This window comes from Harpia harpyja, chromosome 4 (assembly GCF_026419915.1).
Source record: "Harpia harpyja isolate bHarHar1 chromosome 4, bHarHar1 primary haplotype, whole genome shotgun sequence".
Classification (NCBI taxonomy): Eukaryota; Metazoa; Chordata; class Aves; order Accipitriformes; family Accipitridae; genus Harpia; species Harpia harpyja.
In genome coordinates this window covers 54,078,298-54,100,961 of record NC_068943.1, presented here as the reverse complement: position 1 = coordinate 54,100,961, position 22,664 = coordinate 54,078,298, and the positions used below count along the sequence as shown (strand labels likewise).

General features: G+C 43.4%; 1 protein-coding gene across 2 annotated transcripts in view; it reads left to right on the top strand.

Annotated features, from left to right (window-relative positions):
- The window catches only part of PAK5 (p21 (RAC1) activated kinase 5), a 91,914-nt gene that overhangs the window by 33,766 nt on the left and 35,484 nt on the right, over positions 1–22,664 (top strand). The window contains exons 2-3 of one of the 2 annotated variants that reach the window (XM_052784077.1): positions 7,861–7,937; positions 16,601–16,815. In XM_052784077.1, coding sequence (XP_052640037.1) covers positions 16,612–16,815 — 204 coding nt within the window. In that variant the 5' untranslated portion in view covers positions 7,861–7,937; positions 16,601–16,611. The remainder of the gene's footprint in view (positions 1–7,860; positions 7,938–16,600; positions 16,816–22,664) is intronic. The other variant, XM_052784078.1, reaches the window with a different exon arrangement.

The following is a 22,664-nucleotide window of genomic DNA, read 5'->3' as shown; positions in this document are numbered from 1 at the left end:
AACATGGTGGTGGCTCTCCACCTGCATGATGAATGGTCGCATGGTAAAAATTTTTCTGCAGTTTTTTTCTAATGTTTTGTGTTGGGGAAAAGAGCTTGGTGGCTTGGTGCTGGTTAGCACTGGAGAAAACTACACAGTGATGGCTCTGGTAAGGGATAATGCTGCTCTTCCTGTTTTCTGATTCAGCAGGAGAGATAGTCTTAATATACATAAGACCTTGCCACAAAGATCATGTACATGGCCGAGCAGATGCAACACAGGGCGAGGAGGAAGGCGTCAACAGGAAGCAGATGGGCAGCACAGTATGTGGTTTGCCTGGCGTTTGCAGCTTTGCAATTGGAAGCTCAGAAATGAGTTACAGTGGGACCAAAGAAAGAGAAAGAAAAACATTGAAACCCATCGATATTCAGAAGAAACAAATATATTGACCTAAATGACCATCGGTGACTCAGAAGCTTAAAGGCAATATATGTAATTGGTGATGGTGCCATTAACAGCACGAAGGCACGTGGGGAAAAGGGGCTGTGAAGGCAGAGATGGGCAGCTGCTGACTTCTGGAGGAAAATACAAACTAATGGAAGTAGTTTCTTTGAGGGTCTGCTCTCTTCTGCCCTGACCGCAGAGACTCTTTCCAAACCTGACTTGTAAGTTACAATACTGACTTCTGCCGAAAACGATTCAAGTACTGCTACTTTCCTCAGAGGAGAGTGTTTCATTAGGCTAATTCGGAGAGTAATTCAGTCTGAATCATCTCCGTGTGATTCATCTGTATGAATTGCAGACTGATTGCAATTTCTGCCTGTGTTTTTTCTCAGCCGAAAGCAAGCTGACCTGCAGGTTTTTGCTTTGGTGCATCCATAGGAAAATTTTGCTTTGCTGGCCTATCGTCATTTTTTCCTCATTCCAGATTTTTTTAAATAAACAAAAGAGATTAACTTGAGTGGAAGGCTTAATTGACCTCTTTCAAACAAATCTCTTTCCTAGAGAAGCTTGGATTAAACCCCCACTTTTACTCCTGCAATTTAACTGACTGGTGGTATCTCATCTGTAAAACAATGTACTCTGATTCATTAAGCCTTAATGTCTTAGACTTTTGAAAGCTGATTTTGTAGAGACACAGAATGTATAACACCTGTCCTGAAACCTGCTATGTTAATAATTTATTAATATTCTGTCCTGACTTTAGGCATCTGGTAGTGTCTTTTACATTTATTTTTGCTTTTACTCTGTCTCCTTGTAACCATGTATTTCCTACTTAGTCCCTGCAGTGCCCGAGTTTGCCTCTGTATTGCCTTGTTGTGTATTTATTAATTTCAGTGCATGATGACGTTAAGGAAAATCCTTTTTATCTGCTACCCTGAGAAGCTGTTCTGCCAAGGGCGGTTCTTTGGTCTCGTATTACTTTGCAGCAAACATCGGAAGTCAAAAAGTGAGAGGGCAGTAACCTTGCTCTTGATAACCCGAGGTGACAGTGAGGGCAGGGACAGAGTCATAGCTGGCAATGAAGTTGGGTTTGAGATGAAGTTTGGAGAGAGTTTGGAAGATTATTTTGCATAAATAGGTAACGGAGAAGCGGTGCGGGGAAGGATAGGTAGGAGCTGATGGAGGTAGTCCTTCAGGAGCCAGCCTTGGCTCGGCGCAGGGAGCAGGACCATGGCAAAACTGAGAACCCAGGAAAAACCGGTGACGTGGAAGAGCTGCAGGGAGTCCTGGCTCTGCTCAGAAAGTGGAAATGGAGGAGGAAGCTACTACTGAGTTCCCTTCATGCACTCTTCACATTTAAGTATGCCTTTAGCCAAGAGAAAAAAAAAACAATGTTGGTTCCTCCTCCTCTCCCTGATCCGTAATTTCCTTGCTCTGATTATTACCAAGTGTGGAAGCATTTGCCTCTGCAGACGTGATGAATGCCAGTGGCACTGGAAAGCTGTCATCGGGGGAAAAAAGAAAAAAGTCTTTTCTTATGTTTCTTGGAGCAGAGTTCAGTGGAGCATTTCAGATGCTCATATTCAGATTATTGCTCTTCTGCTTTGCCTGTAACTCACCTTTTCCTCTGAATTAGAAAACTACCTATTAATAAGCTGACAGGCGAGTAGTGATTTTGCATGTTAAATAGTGTGATTGCTTCATCCCAGTGGGATTGTACTTTTTCAAGGTTAGACAGCTGAAAAATACGTATATTGGTAATTAAATTAGACTTTATTTACAAATATTGGCTCAGAGATTTTCCAAGTCAGAAATTTGTCTTCCTTTTCTGATGAAAAGGATTCTGGGTGCAGGTCAGCCTTTGTCCAGACGTTGGCTCAGAAAACATTGACGAAGGGGCACAGTTTAAGTTGCTGAGACTTTGGTTTCCACTGAGACATGGGAGATAGTGGCAGCAAAAGGGAGGGAGGGAAGCAACATCTCCTCTAGCCTGTGTTACAAAGAAATGGAGTAGGAGATAAGCTTTCTCAAATAAGTTCAACCATGTTTTTGAATGTTCACCTGTTTTTGAATGTGCTGTCACCATATAGGGTTATTTTTCCCATCCTGCTATCAATAGAGGGAAATAGAGAAGAAAGTGGCTATTTCTAGGGTCAGAGCCCTCCCACTGAAGCCAACGACACTTGAATTGGGACCCAAATGGTGCTCCAGAAAGCCCAAGACTGTGATGACACAGCTTTACGCTGGTGAAAAGGTAAACGGCATTTGAAGAGGACTTTCAGGGAGGTACAAAACACACAGCAGCGGGTACCCAGCTCTGCTCTTATCAGGTATCCAGGAGCGAGATTTGACCTAATGAGTCTGTTAGTGACACTTAGGATGAAGTCTGAAGCTCTTTGGATTTTGGAGTTTCCTTTGAGTTTTGAAACTCCTTCCCAGTAAGTCAAACTCTGTAAAAGAAGCAGTCACTCCACCCTAGTAAATGTACATTTTTTTGATTTCTCCATGAATACTCAGCTGCATATTTGGCATTTAAAAAAATGAATCGATACACTGAATGAACTGATGTTTTTAAATGGCACTGCGTGTAATTAAAGGCTGCATGGCAGCTCCACTGCAGATACAGCTTTTCCAGCCTGAGCCCCCGCTAGCGAGAGAGAAGCTCACATGGACTTCGCACTGATTTATTCATATCACATCTCATATGTGGGCGAGCTGAGCCTTCAGCTTTTGGCATCCTGAGCATTGGTTACTTTCAAGGACACGCCACAAGTAAGAAACACGGGAGGACAAGATGATGTTATTTCCATTTAAAACATTCAGCCTATATGTAATAAGGAGAAAGAATAGTTATAATAACACGGTTGATTTCCATCAGAGTACTAAAAGGGAGTTTTACTGGAAAAGGTATTACACAACCCACTGTGCTTTGCATAATCATTTTAAAAGCCGTTCAGGACATCTTCCTGCCTTTATCCTGAAGAAGCTGGAAATAATTTAGAAAACCAGGGTTGTCAGTAGGTCTGCACTCAAGGCTGGGCACTGCACACAATTACACATGCCGGGGTGGGTGCACAGGGTGCAGCCAAAGGCTGAGTCAGTAGCATTTGTGGAGTGCAGAAACTAACTTACAGGGGTATATTGTAAAGATGTTAGTATCATTCATCTGTGATGTCTCAAATAACCAGTATCATGGCTGTCTTAAAATCATCTTTCTAAAACCTTTATATTGCCCCATGAAGCACACAGTAAGTCATGTCTGATGCCCACCCAGAGCACCGACAATCTTCAGATCAGCTGAAACAAAAAATACTGGGGAATATATTGAGTCATATGTCCAAAAATTTGAGGAAAAACCTAAGCTGACATTTTGGAGGTTTTAACTTAAATAGCTTTTGAGTTTTATGTTATTCTGTATTTAAGAACAAAAGGAAAATGGTGAAAATGAAATGAAAGGTTTGGTAGGACAACATATTTCATTTGACCAGTAAGAAAATATTTGTTAGGACCTGAACTCCTTCTGCACACTTATTTCTTATCTCAGCCAGCAAATTCTGCAGTCGCTTTTTTCACTAAGTGCTGACTCTGCCCCCCACCATCTGGCATAACTGCGCATGTTTCCTTAATGCATTTTTTTGCAGTTACTTCCTCACTCATCTTTTGATTTCCCAGTTGTATCAGCAGCTTTGTTGGAGTTGTTCCTTAATGAAGTAGGGAATGAATGAATGAACAAACCTCCCTGCCCCTGGAAACAGTGGTGAATGAATCAGAGTTGGCATGCAGAGATATTATTATTATTATTATTATTTTCTAATTGATGGTGTATTTTTGCTGCTCACACTTCAAGAAGGATCTGTAATCCCAGATGCAAATATGCTAAATTTATGTTTTCCTGGGATATAAAGAGGGTCTGGCGGGCCACCGGCACCATTTCCCTGGGCAGGATGGGAGCCATTGGCCGTTGATTCCTGAGAGGTGACAGCCAAGTTCTTCACCTCTGCACAGGCTCAGCGTCTCCCCCTCTGTGGTAAATAAGACTTTTTAGAAAATATTGGAGAAGATTTTGCCTTCTCTCACAGACTCCTTGTTACGATGGCATTTTCTCAACAAAACAGCTTCCTTTGGAGCTGCTTGCAAAATCAGTCAGTCCGGGCTGTGGGCTAGGGAGGGGTGATGCCATGTTGTTCAAGCAGGAGCGTTTCTTCTGGGAGAGATTTGGCATTTTGACATAATTGTCTAAAAGAAGTTTGGAAGCTGAACCAGCTCTCACACACAGGCATCTGCCAGCTTTTCTTGGTGTTTCCAGACCAAGGTTTCTGGGAGTCATCTTAGCTAGTCACATAGTCACCTGCCAACTTCCTTTCCTTGGAAGTGTCCTTTTGGACCATTTCGGATGAAACCCTTCATCCTGGAGAGGCAAAAGATGCCCTTCCCAGAAACAGCATATGAATGGGCCCAGCAAAATGCAGTGATTCATGTGTGTGCATCCTTCCTCTGAAGGAAGGAATCTGAGCTGCTTTCTGTTGCAGCAGCATCTCTTGGGAGGTGGTGGTGGTAGCCATCCAAGATGCAGTAACCTCTCCAGTTGCTCAAAACCTACCTGCAGCCAAAAACTATTTCTATTTTTGTCATTTAAAAGCTGGAAAACAATAAAGACCTCACAGTAGTGTTCATCTTTCTGGATTTGTACTGATTTCCCAGAGATAAAAATGTGTGGGTTTTTTCATTCAGTTTACATTATATTATGGGTTTTGTTTCCTTTTCTGTGGCTCGTCTCAAAACTTTCACATTGGCTTCAGAGATACAGCATAAAGTGTCTCCATTTCTCCCCACAACCTTAATCTCCCATTTAAACAGAGAACAGGTGAGACCCATCACTTCCAAACTGAGGTCTGGAGATGGCAAAATACAACATCTGCATGGCAAGGTCGCTTAGCTCCAAAAAAATCAGCGTTGAGGAATTCCTCAGCTGCAATTATTGATTGTTGTGGGTGATCCAAAGGGAGGAGAACTGAGTGGGCATTGCTTTATAAACATTCAATGTTCTGTATAAAGAGCTTATGGTAAACTTTCTGAAGGAGGTAATAAATAGTAAGCACTAGCAAACCCTTTCAGGGATCAGTTCTCATTTTTAATATGGAAACCAAGTATTGTATGACAGCAACTCAGTAGATAATAGGATAAGAATTGACTTTCAAACCAGTTTCTCAGCACAATGCAGAGTGAGAAGAAGACAAGAAAATATGTAAGGAATAAAAATTCAAAGTAGGATCTATACATTTCTGCTTTATTGTAGACTACAGAAATATTTTTCCTTCAGTTATATGTTAGAGTGACACAGGGCAAAACCTGCTACTAAGGTCAGAAACCCACACTGATAACAACAGGCGTGATTTTCATCTTCCAGGCACTTGCTGTGGATACATTAATCTATAGACATGTTTGTTTGCATTTTAAAGATATTTTGACATATAAAATAATCTGATCTTGTTCCATTTCTTGGTTAACACTTACAGGTCAGAAGATGTGTTTCATCCTAAAGAATATTCTTATCAGAGGCTTGCCATTAATAATGCATTAGGAAGCATTTGTTTCTGCTGATCATTCATTGGAAAGCAATCTTTATTACAAACATTATGGTAATAGAGCAATTCCTGAGAGCCAGCACAGCCTGTATTGTTTTAGAAGTAAAATAAGAAATGCAGTTAATATTATTGTAGAAAAAAATCACCGTGTTGAATGCGAACATACCAGTGAGGATTTATGGCAGGAGGTTGGCTCCAGAGCCCCCGTCTCATTAATGTGTCTCAGTGGCACGTGATGCTGTCACAGGCATGTGTCCCCCTCCGGTCCTGTTTGTGCTCGTCACCGCCTGCCCTGTGGCACTCACTGGGTGCTGTAAAATAACCTGTGCTGGGGCAGGCACCCTCCTAGAGCCCCTCCTCGATGCAGTTTTGTTATGTTCATGAATGCAACCAGCACAAGATAAATTGGTTTTGAGACCTAGAAACTATTTTGCATCCTTTTTTTAAAGCAAAAGCTGTTTTTTACAAATTATCAGGATACATCAATAGTAAATACAGGGCACTTGTGAGGAACAGCATGGTCTTGTGATTAGTCTTTCCTGGGAACTGTAAAAAACACTCTACCACAGCCAAACACACTTTGGTCATTGGTATGTTTGTAATGCTGGCTTTGCAACTACCATCAAGCGTTGGGGAGGAAACTCAGTTTCAGAGGGTTGAAACTAAAGCTTTACATGCAAAAACAAAACGAGACGTTTTAATGACCCCTTCGCTGTGCTACCAGTCAGTGCCAATCCATCTATTTTGCCCAGGCTTTGCCAGCAGACCCCACTGAGGATGTGGCTAAAAATGCAAAAAAGGTGTAACCTGGTGCATGATCAATCAGAACAATTTTCCAAGTGCTTTTCAAGCACTTTGCTCAGTCCTGTCTCTTGACAGATGTAGGATTTCATATTCTTGCAGTTCTTATCCTACAGTCACCCCAACCTATAGGAACTTTGATATTTACTAATACTAATATTCAGAATTAAGTAATATTTTTTCACAACTCTGGTTTTGGTATTTCCTGCAGGCTTTCCTGATCTCTCTGCTCACTCTGTCTCCTCTATTGATACATCATCACTTTCATTCTTGATAGTATTTCCTTTTAGTGATTATTTTTTCCTAATTCAAAACATAGAAATAGAGTAGCTGTTTCAGACATAGACATAGAGTACCCACATCCTTTATAATACAGAATTCTGTATTTTAAAATAGTAATAATAATATCAACTCAGAAAAAAATACTACGACTGCTTTGAAGTTTCAGAAGTAGGTTGAGATTTGGGGTGTCTCATTTAATGGGTGCCTTATTTAATACCCCCTCCCTGTGGGTGTCCAGCATTTCCTACAAAGTTAATATCGTTAATTATTTCAAGCTGAGCACCCAAAGGACTATTTGCTTCTACAAATCTGGAATTTTCAATTGCTAGGGGCAGAAATTGAGTTACCTCCAGGGATTGGTGGGGTTTGGGGTTTTTTTTCCTCTTTAATCGGCTAAGAGCTGTTGCAGACCAATTCACTGCAGGAACCTCTGTCTGTACATTGCTATATATGCGTGCATGTGTATAAGATAATAGAGAGTGACTGACTACAATACATGTGTTTAAGCTACTCAGCTGAAAATTACTGAGCATTAAAATCCACTGGGAATCACAAGACTTCTAAATTAGGAAAGCACATGTCAGTCACTGTGTGGAAATGAGTCCTCTTACAAGAGTAGCTTTCAATAAGAAGAATGGGTATTGTTCCCTGGAGTACATCAATCCTAGTTTGGCCAATCTGTACCGGCTTTTACAATTTCTCTAGAAGCATGCATTGCCTTTTGTTATTATTTTTTCCTGTATTTTGTTCCATTGTGCATTTCTATTAGATATGTCTCATGGGCCAGCTATCAAGAGACACCCTACTGTGCTGTGACGAATGAAGGCATTTTCAACCATAAACAAGGTATTGTGGGATTGAAAAGAAATGTGGACATTGACAAGTCCTGGACAGCTTGTAATTGTTTAAATGTATTTTTATTATATTGTGGGGTGACATGGGAACTCTGAAAAATTGGCTGATTTGACCTGAGGTTGAAGTGAGCAGAATGCCATAGGGTAAATGAGGGACTTTGGGAAGGATGGCATTTTTGTGTTTATTAGGTGTGGTCTAGTCCATCAGTATATGTTTTTCCATGATTAAAGCACGTATTTTAAAAGTGTTTAAATGACTTAGGAGTCTGTCACATCTCAAAAAATATCAGGCACCTTGAAAATCCATGGGAATAAGTTGATTCCTATTGACTGTCAAGCTTTTTTTGTGCCTAAACCTGATGTGGGCATACATTGAAAATGGTATTTCTGTACTTTCTTTGAGTCAAAAAAGATAGAGCTAGTCTGGAAAAACTGTATGGCCACAGGTGATTAATTTTTCATCAGTAACACTATTTACATGCAGAAGAGCGTAGCCCGATGATAGAAGACTCTCAAAATTTGGGCTGTATGGGCTGACTCAGTTCATTCAGAATTTGTAGATCCTTTTTATTGCTGCCAGAGTTAATGTTTAAAATCATCATCTTGATTCATTAGTAGGGTGTGTCAGAACATTTTCTAATGGTTTATTTTATTGTTCCCAAATTGTAATGCTCAAATCATAATTCAGAAGAGCAGAGGGTTAAGCAGGGATCCCAGGAAACAGGGTCTCTAATTAGACAGATGAACTGACCTGGTATTCTCCTGCATTTGGTATTGTCCATCCACATGACAAAACAAACAATATCCTTTCATGAGGTCTGAAACTACCTTGTATCTAAAGAAGTAATGAGATCTTCCTCTAGATAAGACCAGTAAATGAATGAATAAGTACAAGACATGACCGCAGGAGCCACCTACCTGTGGTTTGAACATGTTCTGCAGGCAGCTGCCCCCCAGTTCCTGGGTATGCCCTATTCATCTCCATCTGGTACATCCAGAAAGGTCCTCTGGGAGTTAGGGAAGTATTTAGGAGTATCTTATCTGAGAAGTCAAACAGGATGTCTCCTCTGTCCCAGAGTCACAGTGGTGTGTCAGGCCTGACACGAAACCAGTGTGGTTTTTGCAAGCCTTTCCATTAACTTTATTGGCTTCTCATTCAGTCCGCTCTGTTTTTCCAAGTATTGCTTCTCGTTTCATCTCCTGAAAAATAGGGTAGTGTTCTCCGTATTTTCAGTGAAAATAGAAAAATAGAGGTAAATTCTTCTAAAAAATGCGTACCTGTAATCAAGACACACTTTTGTTTTTGCAAAGGAAAGTCGTGCTCTGATTGCAGCCAGCAGCAGAGGGTCCCCACCAAGAAGCTTAGAACCATCCTTAAAGCAAACAAAAAGGAAATACAAAACTATTGTTGTTGCTATTCCATATTAAAAAAAAAAAAAGGCATTTTCCTTATTTTTATAGCTATATAGATACACAGATATGCGTTGGTCTCCTGCTTGCCTCAGTAGCAGGGAGTTGCACCAGTGTGAGCTGAAGGAGAGCCAACGTCATTTTTACCTCTCACTTACAGAGTATTTCTTGGTGATTTATGCTGCCGTCAGTCCTTACCAGACATTTGCTTTCTCCTCGAGATTGAGTATCAGCCCAGCTCACATTTATCTGGAGTACTGGCTGTGCAAGCTGGCTTGACATGTTAATTTAATTTGTGCTTCTCAATTCATACTCTTTCATTTACGATCAAATATTGGGAAAGGTTACAATTAATCAGAGTGCAGGAACAGAAACTGGCAAAGCTAATGATGTATTACTGCATTTTGGTTGCTCTGGAGGGGAATAATTGAGGTCCTTGCGCTACAGAAAACTGTTACTAGTAAGTAAAAATTATCAAAGGAAAGCGACCCACACCAGTCTCCCATTTTGCAATCTGTGTTTCTAATAGTTTTCTTAAAAGTTCTTAAAAATGAAGCATTTTATTAACACTCTTGGCTGTAACCAGGTTTTTTGGCTGTGTGGCTGCCTTAGGGGAAAGTGTGCCTTTTCACGGGGCACTGGGGGGTTTGAGCTCTTGCTGTTGCCCCCGGCTCTGGGCTTGCAGATACTACTCAGTGTGCATGAAGGCAATTTTCAGATGCTAATAGCATGCCCGTCCCTGAGGGAAAAGGACTCTGCTGCTGCTGCTTGCTCAGCAGAGGAACCACAGGGAATTCCTGCAGAAAAAATACAGGCTGCTGGACTTAACGTGGTGCGCACTTCATAACTGAAAATGAACTAACTGCTGGTTGTTTAAAAAGAAAATGTGTTGCTGGGCTGAGGCAGATGATGAACACTGAGCCCCTCCTGAGGGAATATTTACACCCCAGCCACATGCTCGAGCAGCAGAAGGGTGTGCATAAGAAATACTTGCAGGCTTCCCGGGGCAGCTTGGGCTTATTGGCAGGCGCTGCTGCTGGGCACAGGTGATTTGCTTGGCTTAGTGGGACACAGCATCTGGCTGCTGAAATACTATAATGAAAAAAAATAGGGTTTGTGTAGCTATAGTAAGCAATCATTAAAAGCTCCATTTCTAAGTAAAAATACCCATCTCACTTTGTTGTTCTAGTTACTAACTTTATAAGCTTATTGTATGTTTTTACGTATGGCAAAATTTCACAGACCTTTGCTCAGTGTTAGTCTGTTGGGTCATCCGGGATGGCAAGTGGCATTGTCAGTGCTTAGTGGATGCACTTGGGACTCCCTGGTAGTTTTCAAGATTACAAGACAAAGTAAGTCTTTCCAACTTCCCTAGTTTTTAATCTAAAAGAATAGCTACTGGGAGGGGAAGAAAAAAGTGGCTCTGACTTTTTCTCATTGGGAACAAACAGTCTGGCACACCATAAGTCAGGCAGAGTTGAGCAGACTTCTCCCTTATTTGGTGGGTTGACTAGATGACTCTTATTTAGGATATAATAAAAGATACAGAATACAGTTAACCTTAGGATTGAAGGTATCCTTTCTTCCTTTTATTCCAACTGCCTCGGGTTTTACATGCTGTAAGTGCAAAAATTTGTTCTTTGAGGCTCTTTACATAAATCTGGACTTTCAGCTTTTCAGTTCACCAGTCTCCCTGAGTGTCCCCTGATCTCACGTACAGGGGAGGGACAACCCACCACAACCCCAGGATGAGGCCAAGTGTATGAGACTGAACAAACAGAGCAACCTGTCACCTCTGAACATGAGCTCTAGGGTATGAGCTGGGCAAGGCTTTAACTTTTTGTGGGAAAGCTATTGGTGGAAACCTTGCCCTGAGCACAGACACCCTCATGGGAGGACCTGAATGGGCTCCCCTGGCACCCAGAATAATACTGCCACCCTCTTGCTCCAGGGTAGGGCTGTAGGATACTTTTTGCTGGAAAAACACCTTCATTTGTGACTGGGAGGCAGCACAGCAACAGTGCAGTAGTTGGAGTGGATTTGCTTTGCTGGTCTGTGTCGCACACGTTGCACAGACAGTATCTCGGACACAGGGAGTTTTCTCTTTGTGTGGGGACTTGATCTGTTGTTGAAGGTCACATGAAATTTGGACCCGTTTGGGAGTCCATAGCACTGGGATGCTCAGTGAATTATTTCTGTGCATAAAAAGGAGTGAAATGAAAAGGAGCCAAGTCTGGCATAGATCTAACAGGCAGGGTGTGCTGATTAGCATGTAATTCAATTTGTTAGGCACTACAGTAAACAGCATTAAGTGCAAAATGCAGTGATTGCTCCTAATAGCACCCTTTCAGCATTACCTCGGTTCCTGCAGCAGCTGGATGGAGCTGTGTTAACGACTGTTCAGCAGGCACCAGCAGAGCTGGCAGTACTCCTTTCTTGGGCAGAAGCTTGAATAACATAAATACTGCCATTATAAAAGGTTTTGGGTAGCTGTATCTAAAGAGCACAGCTCACACATTTCTCCTGCTATTCCTACTCCTTCCCCATTCCCCAATGGCACAGCTGGGACCAGCACTGCTGTAGTTTACTCAGCCATCGTCAGCAGGAGAGGTGGTACATTATTCTGATTTTCTCTACCAGTATTGTGTTTTCCTCCAGTAAACGTCATGTCCATATTTTTTCCATCATGGCTTTGGTAAAGAAAGTCCTTTGTCTTTATTCTTGTGCCACGGTTGGACCGTGGGTTGGAGGAGCCCCTCAGCATCGTGGCCCTGAGCTGAACACAAAGTTACCTCCTGGCTCCCCCACTTAAGAACAGACTTGCTCTTGGTCTCATTCTGTCATGCTTACTAAATTCTTTGTTTGCTGTAACTGTAGGACCACCTCCTTCAAACATCCTGTTTACAAACACAAAATTAATGTGCTGCATCATTTCAGCATAAGGGCGAGTAAAGTCTTTCTGTAGAAATACGCCATTGAAGCCGTGTAATGGTGAGTCCTGTTTTTTCTTCCCCCCTGAAGCTAGCTGAAGCCCACTGCCATCAACAGTAGCTGTTGTTAGGACAGGTTCCCCCAGCCCCTTGTGTTGAGTATCACCGTGCACCACACGCGTGCTGTTGAGATCAGCCAGACTATTCATTGGCAAAGCACATGCAAGTAGAGGACAGACAACCTGGTTGTGCTCATCCCCACAAAAATAGCAACAAATTACAAGTACGATACCTCTCATTTCCTCTCATTCTGTGGGGGTAAGCACAGGAGGAGCTGGACAGAGAGATGGCATTTGCTGAGACCTGGCACAATCAGGAGTATGTTGGAGGCTGTTGGGAAGAATTAAGTTAAGGGTGAGTGCTCTGGCATGGGGAGGATTGGGTGAGGATTCCACACAGGCAGCTCCAAAGACCTGCCCTGATTGCCCCATTGTCTGTGGGATGTTTTCCTAACTAATCCCATTAGGAAATCAGGGTTTCTTAACAACTGCAAGAGGATTGCTGTTTTGCATGACAGAGAATGATGAACTTTAAGCTCATATATTTTGTACTCTTGATAGAAATTTTGTAACATTTATGTTGCGCACGCATTATCCAGCATCCTGGAAAGATTCATAATTTCTCTTCAAAGCACTTGGGTACCTCTTATTCCTAAAAGAATTTGATAAACCTTGAAGAGCTTTCTCATTTGTTCGCTTGTCCAGGATGTTTTCCGTTTCCACACCTGATGAGTAAATGCTTTATGTTTTGTATCATACCAGTAAAGCTATGGCAAAAATTAAATCATCTCTCCTTTTCTGAGGCCAGAGGATCAAGCACATGAGTGGGGACTGAATCAGGGCTCTTACAAGCCAGGAGCAAGAAGTTTCACAGGCTTGTCTGCCCCAAACCCACATCCTCAGACAGCTAAAGAAAACAAGTAGCATCAATCCCATTCTTGGGGAGAAATTAGGGGAAATGAAGTTTCCTTACAATTGCTCTGTATATTAGAGGGACCACAGTAAGGAGAGGTCAGCTTTGCAGTGAAATGGGGAGATCTTGCTGGCTGATGAAGCAAAGCAACAGTGCACAGCATTTATTATTGATACCCTTAAGAGCCAGTCAAGGCTCTGCTCCTTTTAGTAGCACCAAGCAGCTGTTTGCAGAGCTGGTGGAGAGGCAGCATGGCCCAGGAGGGCTCCTGCCCCACTCCCACAGGGCCAGGGCTGCTGTCAGCCAGGTTTCCTGGTCACCTTTTACAGGCACAGCCCCACAGGAGATGTTCTGCAGCCACCGAGTTGCATAGCGTTTTTTGCATTTGCCCGCATGGCTGAATCCATCCCTTGCTGTGCGAGGTGCCAGTATCCCTGTCTCTCCTGCTATAACTTCACAGTCAATTTAAGCTGATCTAAGCATGAGCTGCAGTCAACAGGTGAGGGGCACAAGACCCACTGCCCAGACCCCATCCCTGTGCAAAAATGTGGCCTTGGCATTGGCTTTAGATTAAAATATTCTACTGAGAAAGAGGTCCCAGTGGGCCAAATTTCACATTTGCTTCTAGCTGCAATGGTGTTGAAACATGAGACCACAATATATCAAAGAGCAATTTAAGAACAAAAAAGAGTAATATCTTGTTGAATGAATCTGCTGTATATTTAAAAAAGACAGTATGCAGTATGCCAGCTGATATGCTTTTATGTATCTGATGTTTGGGGCTCTGGAGGACTTCAAGCATCCAACAGCTGCATTAGGGTCCAAGTCCAGCAAGAAACCCTGCAAGTACTGGCATTGATCAGATGAAGTAGCACATGTCTAGAGCTGATGGTTTAAAATGTGACTCCAATAGGTCTCATAGATTCAGTTCCCAGAGGGTGAATGAAATCAATCCAGTGCCATTGATCTGTAGCTGTCTGTGATTTGTGGAGCCCCACAGATGAGCAGTGAACACAAGCTACTACCTGAACTGGCAGCTGCTTCTGTTTGAGCCTTGAAAAGAAATAATCTTTGACCAGAGACCAATCATGGTGGCTTTGGGTTAGGATGGAAACACCTCTGCAAGTGCCACAAGGTACCCAACATGCCACTGATGTTAAAAATAAAGAGATCACAGTGTTGGAAGTGGAAAAAGGACTAGAGAGCAAGGTGATCATAAGAGGTTTCAGGAGAGGAAGGTGAGGCAGATACCAGAGTTAACAGAGCTGGAGAGAGACTGTCAAAACAGCAGAAGATTTGGAGGGAGTTCAGAGAAGGGGAGCAAAGCCAGAGGGAGGTGTGGAAGATGAGACCTGTGAAGAAAGGCCAATGGGAGCAGGTCTACTCCATCTAAAGAAAATATGCACAAGGGAGACATAATCACCTGCAAATGCACAGGGGGGGCTTACAAAGCAGCCAGCAATCAATTTTCAAATAATGGACCTGATCTTTCAATAAACTAGTAAGAGGGAATGAGGGTGGAATAAATACCTGATTTATCATCCCATCCTTTTTTGCAGCAGCAAGGCAGCTGTATTTTCTTCCCTGAGCTTCTCCTCTCCACCTCCTGAATCATAAAGTCAGGGCAGCACCTTTACAGCTGAGTCTCTCCTGTGATACAAGAGGTTTTGTAGAGCTGCCAGCCTCCTCATCCAGCTGCATTTCAGGCAGATGCTGCTCAAGGACTTACCAAGCCCTGCTTGAAATGGGCATGAGATCAAGGTGGAAGGCTATTTTGAGACCGGAGAAGGCAGGTAGAAGACTTTTCCAAGACAGGACAGTATTTCATTGAAAAGCAACAGGACCTCTGTCTGTTTCCTTGGGACCAGGAATTTCTCCTTGCCTTAGGCAGCAGGTTTCTGGAGTCCTTCAGAAAATCTGCTCTGAACGTGCCTCAATATAACCATTAGATTCCACTTTGTTGTAAGGTGGGACCCACCAAACCCAAGGGTTAATCCAGACTATGAGTGTATTGGCTGTTTCTTAGGCCAATAGAGTGAGCAAATACCTTCATCCCTTTGAGTTTGCAGTTCATGCCTCCTTCCACTTTGCCTCTGAAACCTCTCTTGCCCCAGCTATCTGCCGGGGCTCCCTGTGTGCCCTGCAAATCCTCCTGCTGCTTTCCCAAGGCTCCTCGGGATGGGCAAAGCAGATGGGAGGAAGGCAAACAAACCCACTCTGGTCAGGAAATAACAACTAACATAGTTGACCAAAAAGGTCACTTTCTATAGAGTAAGTACTGTGATGATTAGCTTTACCAGGCAGCCAGGTTGACCGAGGTGTCTCCAGCAACGCACAAGCTGGGAAGGTCACATTTCCTCCAGCAAGCCTCCAGTTCCTTGCTTGCACAGCACTGGCGGGGGGGAACTCCTCTCTCTTCTCCACACCACCTGCACAAAGGCTAAAGGAGCTGATCCTTTCTCCTGGGCCTTAAAAGGAGTAGAGCCGTCACTGTAATGAATCCCACCTGAGTCTGCTGGGCAGGAGCCAGCAAGCTGCACCCACCCAGGCATAATAAACCCAGGTGCTTCAGGCATGTGGTTCTCTCACAGCAAATTGTTTCTGTCCCAAAGGAGAAGTCAGGCTATGTAAATATGATGATTATAGCAGCTGATACTGTTTTTAAGGAGGACCCTTTACAAATGCAGATGAAGGCCCTTAGACCAGGCTGGAATTAGATTTGAGCTCTCTGTCTATTCGCATTGCTGAAATGGCGTAGGATTAAACCCCACTTTCATTGCTGCTGGGTGAGATCTGGATATGAACATAGCGGGGATGGGCTCTCATCTGGGATGGGTTGTCTTTTCCCCAAGATCTGGCATATAGATTTAGGACACAAAGCTGTGTGTGCATTTGCTCTCGCGGCGTGTTGGGCATGGCTCACCGCTTACACCGTGTTCTGTCCTCCAAGCAAAGCTGTATGCTGCTGCTGGTAGAGCTCAGGGCTGTGAGCTTTCATGGCCTGCATCTTTCAGCATGAGCAGATCAGCAGAGAGAGGACTAGAAAGTAGGACCTGGGGCTTTCTCTCCTAGGAGTAGAAGCATTTCCTTGTTTCATAAGGTATTATGAACATGTATAGATTAGAGACTGGGTTAATTTCTTAAAATCTCAGATCCGGGAGAGGAGGTCAGATAAGTGCTTTCCTTGCATAGATCTCAAAGAGGGTATGTGCAGAGTAAGGTAGGTATTTGGCTAATAATATCTACTAAAATTATACAGTAGAGAGAATGGCTCTAGGTTGCAACAAGGCATAAAGATGTCTGTTTTTTTCTTTTCTTTCCGGTTTCCCTATGACTTCTCCAGATTTTTCCACCATGTTCGGAAAGAAGAAGAAAAGGCTTGAAATTTCTGGGCCCTCTAACTTTGAGCATCGGGTTCACACTGGCTTTGACCACCGGGAGCAGAAGTTCACGGGACTACCTCAACAGTGGCACAGCTTGCTGGCGGACACGGCAAACAGGCCAAAGCCTATGGTGGATCCCTCATGCATCACTCCCATCCAGCTCGCGCCTATGAAGGTATCATGCAAAGTCACCTTTGAATTTCCTAACCTACCTTTAATTGCATGTAACCTTAATGAAGTACCAATAGTGTCTGACCCGGGAAGCACACATGGCTGGGGACTGTGCAACTACAGAGAGAGCTGCAAATCCAAATATTTAATAGTAGAGGTGCAAGGAAAATTGTTATATGTATAAAACTTGTACAAATGTCGCAGAAGAGTGTGAGTCATGGGTCTTGCATGGGCCATGCCTTTGCGCTCCCAGGCTGCAGAAGAAAAAGCCACAAGTCCTGGTGGAGGCCCAAAATGACGCTCCTCTGCAGCATAAAGCTCCTTGATAATTAATTTAAGAATGGTGCTGTAGGCAAAGGCAGTTTGGAGCAAGAGAGAGAGGGAAAAGTACACCAAAGGAAAAAAATTAAATTGCTTCTTCAGCCAGGCAAGGAGCTCAGGCAGGGATCTCATTGCCACCCAACGCTGCCTGGAGGGGGTAACGCAGGTGATGGAGCTGAGCTTCTCGCCAGGTGGTAAAATGAGGCGACGCAGCCCCAGGTTGTGGCTTGGGAGGTTCAAGCTGGACAGCTGGGGAAAAAACTTGGCTCAGAGGGTAGAGCAGTACTTGACAGGGCACCGGCACCGCTCTGGGATCCCCATCCTTAGAGGCTCAGGATTCAGGTAGACAAATTTGCCCTGATTTAGCAGCGTTTCTGGGATTGCATATCCTAACATCCCAGTAAGTCACACCTGTGTACTGGTGCTAGCCTATACCCCACCAGCCACATACATCTCACGGTCATGCAGCTGAAAAATAACTTCAGGATTTCATCTTCATGTGGATTTTTCTGCAGCAGGGGAAAATCAGATAATCCTGAGAGCACAGGCCCTGTATTTATATTTGATAAGTGCTCTTTGCTAAATTTACATTTACTGCCTGCTCCTGAAGGACACTCATCACTTGCTGATCAGGACTGCTGGGTGTTGCTACAGGACAAGGGGGATAAAACCAAAGTCTTGATTTTTGCTGTAATAAAATATCTTACTGTATAATAGAGGCCCAGAATAATGAGGATAAAGGTAGGCAAACCTTTTCCTGCTAGGGGAGGAGAGCAACTTTGTTCCACAGCCCTTCTTAACACCAAAATATCCCTGGGTGTTTTGACATGAATGCATAAAGATGTTTTAAAATTTAAAAAAATCAGTTTACTATCTTGCAGGAGTACCATCTCTTTTCTGCAGTTCTGGAGCCATAAATGCATAAGCTTAAAAAGTTTTAAAATGTATTACCTTTCTTAGCACCATACAGGCAATATGACTCTGGGTCTCAGCCTGAAAATGGACATACGCATAGCTTGATTCACGAGCAGAGTCCCATTGAAGCAATACACACTGTGGGGTGTGAAAGATCAAGCCCCAAATGAGGAAGTGCCGCATTTTGAAGTGGAGAAAATCACTGTCAGTTGTTTCCAAGAAATCGTCAATTCTTGCTTTTCTGTCTGTGTATCAGAGGTCTACATAGGTCTGTATATCAGGGGTCTATATGTGCGCATATACTAGGGATGCACTTCTGAACTAAACCATCCTGTGCCAGGAAAGGGCTGGGGCCAGGAGCCAAAATGCAGGTCCCAAGATGAGCTCATTCTTCCAGTGTAGCCTTGGGCCATGGTGGTCCTTGATGCAGCCATGCATCCCACGACATCTTCCCAGAATGCGTGTCCTGGGGACAGGGTGCCTGCAATTTGGTCCCCATCTTGGCAGCGGCCGTGGGGCTGAGCACAATCAAGTCCATCTGCGGAGGGACCTGCAGGAGGGGTTTTCTGCTTAGATGGAAGATGTGAATTTGGAAGCAGATTACCCAAATTGTAGTTAATTGCATGCCACTGCTCTGAAGGTATAGTTAGAGAAGGAAATGTGTTTAAGACTGAAGGGTTCAAGAAATTGTGCCTTCGCCCTCCGGTTACTTTCCCTGAGACTCAATTACAGCCTATTGAAATGGGCCTCCATAATAGTGCTAGAAAAAACAGGTTAGTTTTAATAGCAACTAAGAGGCATTGACTGTCATCTGAGAATTATCTTTTAACTCTATTGCAAGATAACATTTTGCTGTATATTTATAAAGAATTAACACACCTTGTTTTGATATAACTTAGCTTATGGAGGGAAACTGAGTTGTGGCCACTTTAAACTAAGAATATTTAATGTTGCTAAACTAGTTCAGCGTAATCATTTAATTTAGACAATTTTTTTAATGTGTGCTCATGCACCAGCACCTTGAGTTCTGTTGGAAGGTTATTTAGGCACTGAGGACTTCATAACTTCAGTGAGAACTGAAGATTTAAAATACACTTGCAATTCGTGAAGACAGAAACCAAAGGTTCCGAGATCTCAATATTGTTTACAACTTTTCTCTTTTCCACCCAGCAATGGATAGTTTGATTAACACACTTGTGAAAGCACTGAGGTGTAGCAGAAAATTCATAATTGTGTCCTGAGTCACAGTATTAAGTCAGGCTGAGGCATTTGGCCAGAATTAGTTCATGCCGTGGTTTCAGGTCATACAGCAGCTCTGTAACTCCTCTATTCTGCACTCCTAAATTTATTCTCTAATTACTTCAGTATATTGACTACCTGTATGGTGTGAGGCAGAAGTGTTCCTGCTAATAGGCGCTCCTTCGTGACTGAAGAGTAGCACAGATCATAGAGGTAGACTTTGAGAGTACAATTTCTTGGTTACAGAACCAGTGTTTGCTTGCTTTGGGCTTCACCCAAAGCTGAAGTAGAGGAAGGGAAAGACGTTTTTTGACTTCTGTAGGTTCTGCAGCTTTCCTGGTTAGCAGTGTTTGCTTGTTTCTCAGTCTGCAAAGCAGATAGGATCTGATGGTACACAGTGTATCCCTTTGGGTAAAACGAATAAATGATAAATATTCTTACTGCTCCATCTATATTCAAAGGCAGCAGCAGCAATGACGAAGAGGCAGTGCCCTGGGCTCCCAAATATCCTGGGGAATGTCATCGCTGTACCTCTGCATTGGCTGGGATGAAAGGCTTGTAGTGCTTTTGCACGCGAGTGACAGTGGCTTGTCATGGTAATATCAGCGTTTGAATCCAAACCTGAGCTGACTGTACAAATTCATTCATTTCAAGTACAAGGAGAGACAATAATGGCATTCCCCTTCTCGGTGTGGGTGACCCAGATACCAGCAGAGTATTGTGTATTTCAGATGCTAACACAAGTCAGTAAAATGCGGCAGAAAAATTCATGAAAAATAGGAAGCAACAGTGGTCTTGATAGGCTTGGGGTGTGGAGGCAGGGGGGTTTCAAAAAAGGCTGATTTTTCACCAAAAACTTCTCTGCATGAAAAATGTGAACCGCCTGTGTGTTCGTGTACTTAAAATAGGCTTCATGAAGTCTGAGATCCTGATGTCAGGCTTCTCAGTCCTCTTGCTTCAGTACTTTGTAGTTGTGCCATGTGTACCTGGAGCTCATGGTTTGCATGTTTGCCATCAGCACACAATATGCTTGGCCTGTCATCACTGTTACACTACACAGGAGCTTCAGTTTGTTGCCACACTTTGATTTTTGGAAAGCTTCAGAATCAACTGAAATCAGAAACTAAGCAAATGCATTGTCCTTAGGCAGTAAAACTAATTCTTCATGGTTTTTCCACTCTGCTCAAAATACTAGGAAAACAAACACCAGAACCCTTATTTTGGGGATTTTTGCCAAAAGAGCTTAGCATTGGCTTTGTAAAGATGCTCTGTTAAGATGCTTGAATGTCTGCTGCTGTCAGTGGGAGCAGGATGGCACTGAGACTTGTTAAAATCCCTTCTCATGTTTCCTGGTGCAGCAAACAGCTGAGCATCCTCACTTCCGTCAAGTTACTGGAGGAAAAAATGCCATTTTTTTCTGAAAAAACACCACTCTCGGGTTATTCTTCAGTTGTCTATGCTGGTACATGCGTGAAGCCTCCGTCGCTTTGCTTTTGTTGATGCTTTGGGTAGTCTTACCCATCCACACCATCAGCAAGATCAAGGTACCCAACTTGAGGATGACATACACGGTGGTGGGCTTGTCCTTGAGTAAAGAGGGAGGCTGCTGCGAGTATTTGGGTGGCCAAATATATAGAGGCACCAAGAGGACTGAATCCTTCCGGCTGGGACCTCTGCAAGTCCTTCTCCTCTGAGCACATTGCAATAAATCCAACCATGCTCATGTGGTGGAGTTTCACATGTTTCCTGAATTTTCTCCCCTGTTTCCATCCCTCGAAAACACAGAGTGTAAGGGCATGAGGGCTTTCGCTGCCCCGTGGTATCTGACATGCACCGAGATGAGCATTAGCACAGCTTGGCAATGCAGAGGCATCAGTGTTCAGCCAGCAAAGGCAGAGCGAGATCCTCAGCTTGACGTTGATGCTGTATTGTCAGGAAAATGGAAGGAGCCTCTTCTGTGCTGTGTTGAGCTGCCTTAAAAGTAGAGGAAACATCGTCCTTTCTATCACTTCAGCAAAATGCCCTTGAATGCCCCACGGCTGGGCTGAGATGCACATTAATTGTGCCATCCATTAATTGCACAGTTCATTTACCTGGTGTCCTGCAATGTGTGGGTGTTGCAGGGCAGAGAATTTCTGTAGGAGACAGACTACAGAGTCGCTGGCTTTTCTGTCTCTCTTTCATCCTCATGTTTCAGTGGTCTAATCTATATGTTTTGTCTTACTAGTTTTAGTTTTTCTCACTTCTGCATCTCAAACATTGACCCTGATACTGGCGAGTTAACTGTAATCTTTAAAATCTTTCTAAGTTTCTAATGCTATATTTCAGCCTTTCTATTACACAGGGAAAAAATAATCAGAAAATGAGTTACTGGTCATGGCCCTTTTAATAGCTCTGACATGAAAATCAAAGCTTCTGTTTACTGTGCGTGTTGGCAGAAGGAAAAGCAGATATTTCTCTTCCCCATTGTCGTAGTTTAACCCCAGCCAGCAACTAAACACCACGCAGCCGCTCACTCACTCCCCCCCACCCAGTGGGATGGGGGAGAAAATCGGGAAAAGAAGCAAAACCCGTGGATTGAGATAAGAATGGTTTAATAGAACAGAAAAGAAGAAACTAATAATGATAATGATAACACTAATAAAATGACAACAGTAATAATGAGAGGATTGGAATGTAGAAATGACGCGCAGTGCAATTGCTCACCACCCGCTGACCGACACCCAGCCAGTCCCCCGAGCGGCGATTTCCCGCCCCCACTTCCCCGTTCCTATACTAGATGTGACGTCACGTGGTATGGAATACCCCGTTGGCCACTTTGGGTCAGGTGCCCTGGCTGTGTCCTGTGCCAACTTCTTGTGCCCCTCCAGCTTTCTCGCTGGCTGGGCATGAGAAGCTGAAAAATCCTTGACTTTAGTCTAAACACTACTGAGCAACAAGTGAAAACATCAGTGTTATCAACATTCTTCGCATACTGAACTCAAAACATAGCACTGTACCAACTACTAGGAAGACAGTTAACTCTATCCCAGCTGAAACCAGGACACCCATCCTATTTGGCCTCTTAAAGTATTTCCAGCAATGAAATTCAAGCTTTGTTTAAGGTGTCATTTTCTTCCTACATTAACATGCTTTCCTTGCTTAGATGGAGGACACTGAGCATTTGCACAGAGCCATGCACAGTGGTGCTGAGTGGCCGAAGACCTCAAAGAGGAGAGGTGGGCAGGGGTCCTTGTCTGGGCTTGAGTGGTCAGAAATGTCCAGCTCTCATTAGATAACCCACAGCCCTCTCCTCCCATGTGGAATTGCGCAGGGGAAATGCCTGACCAGGAAAAGGGGGATTTAGAAATAAAGAGCTGCTCAGAGGCTTTGCCCCCT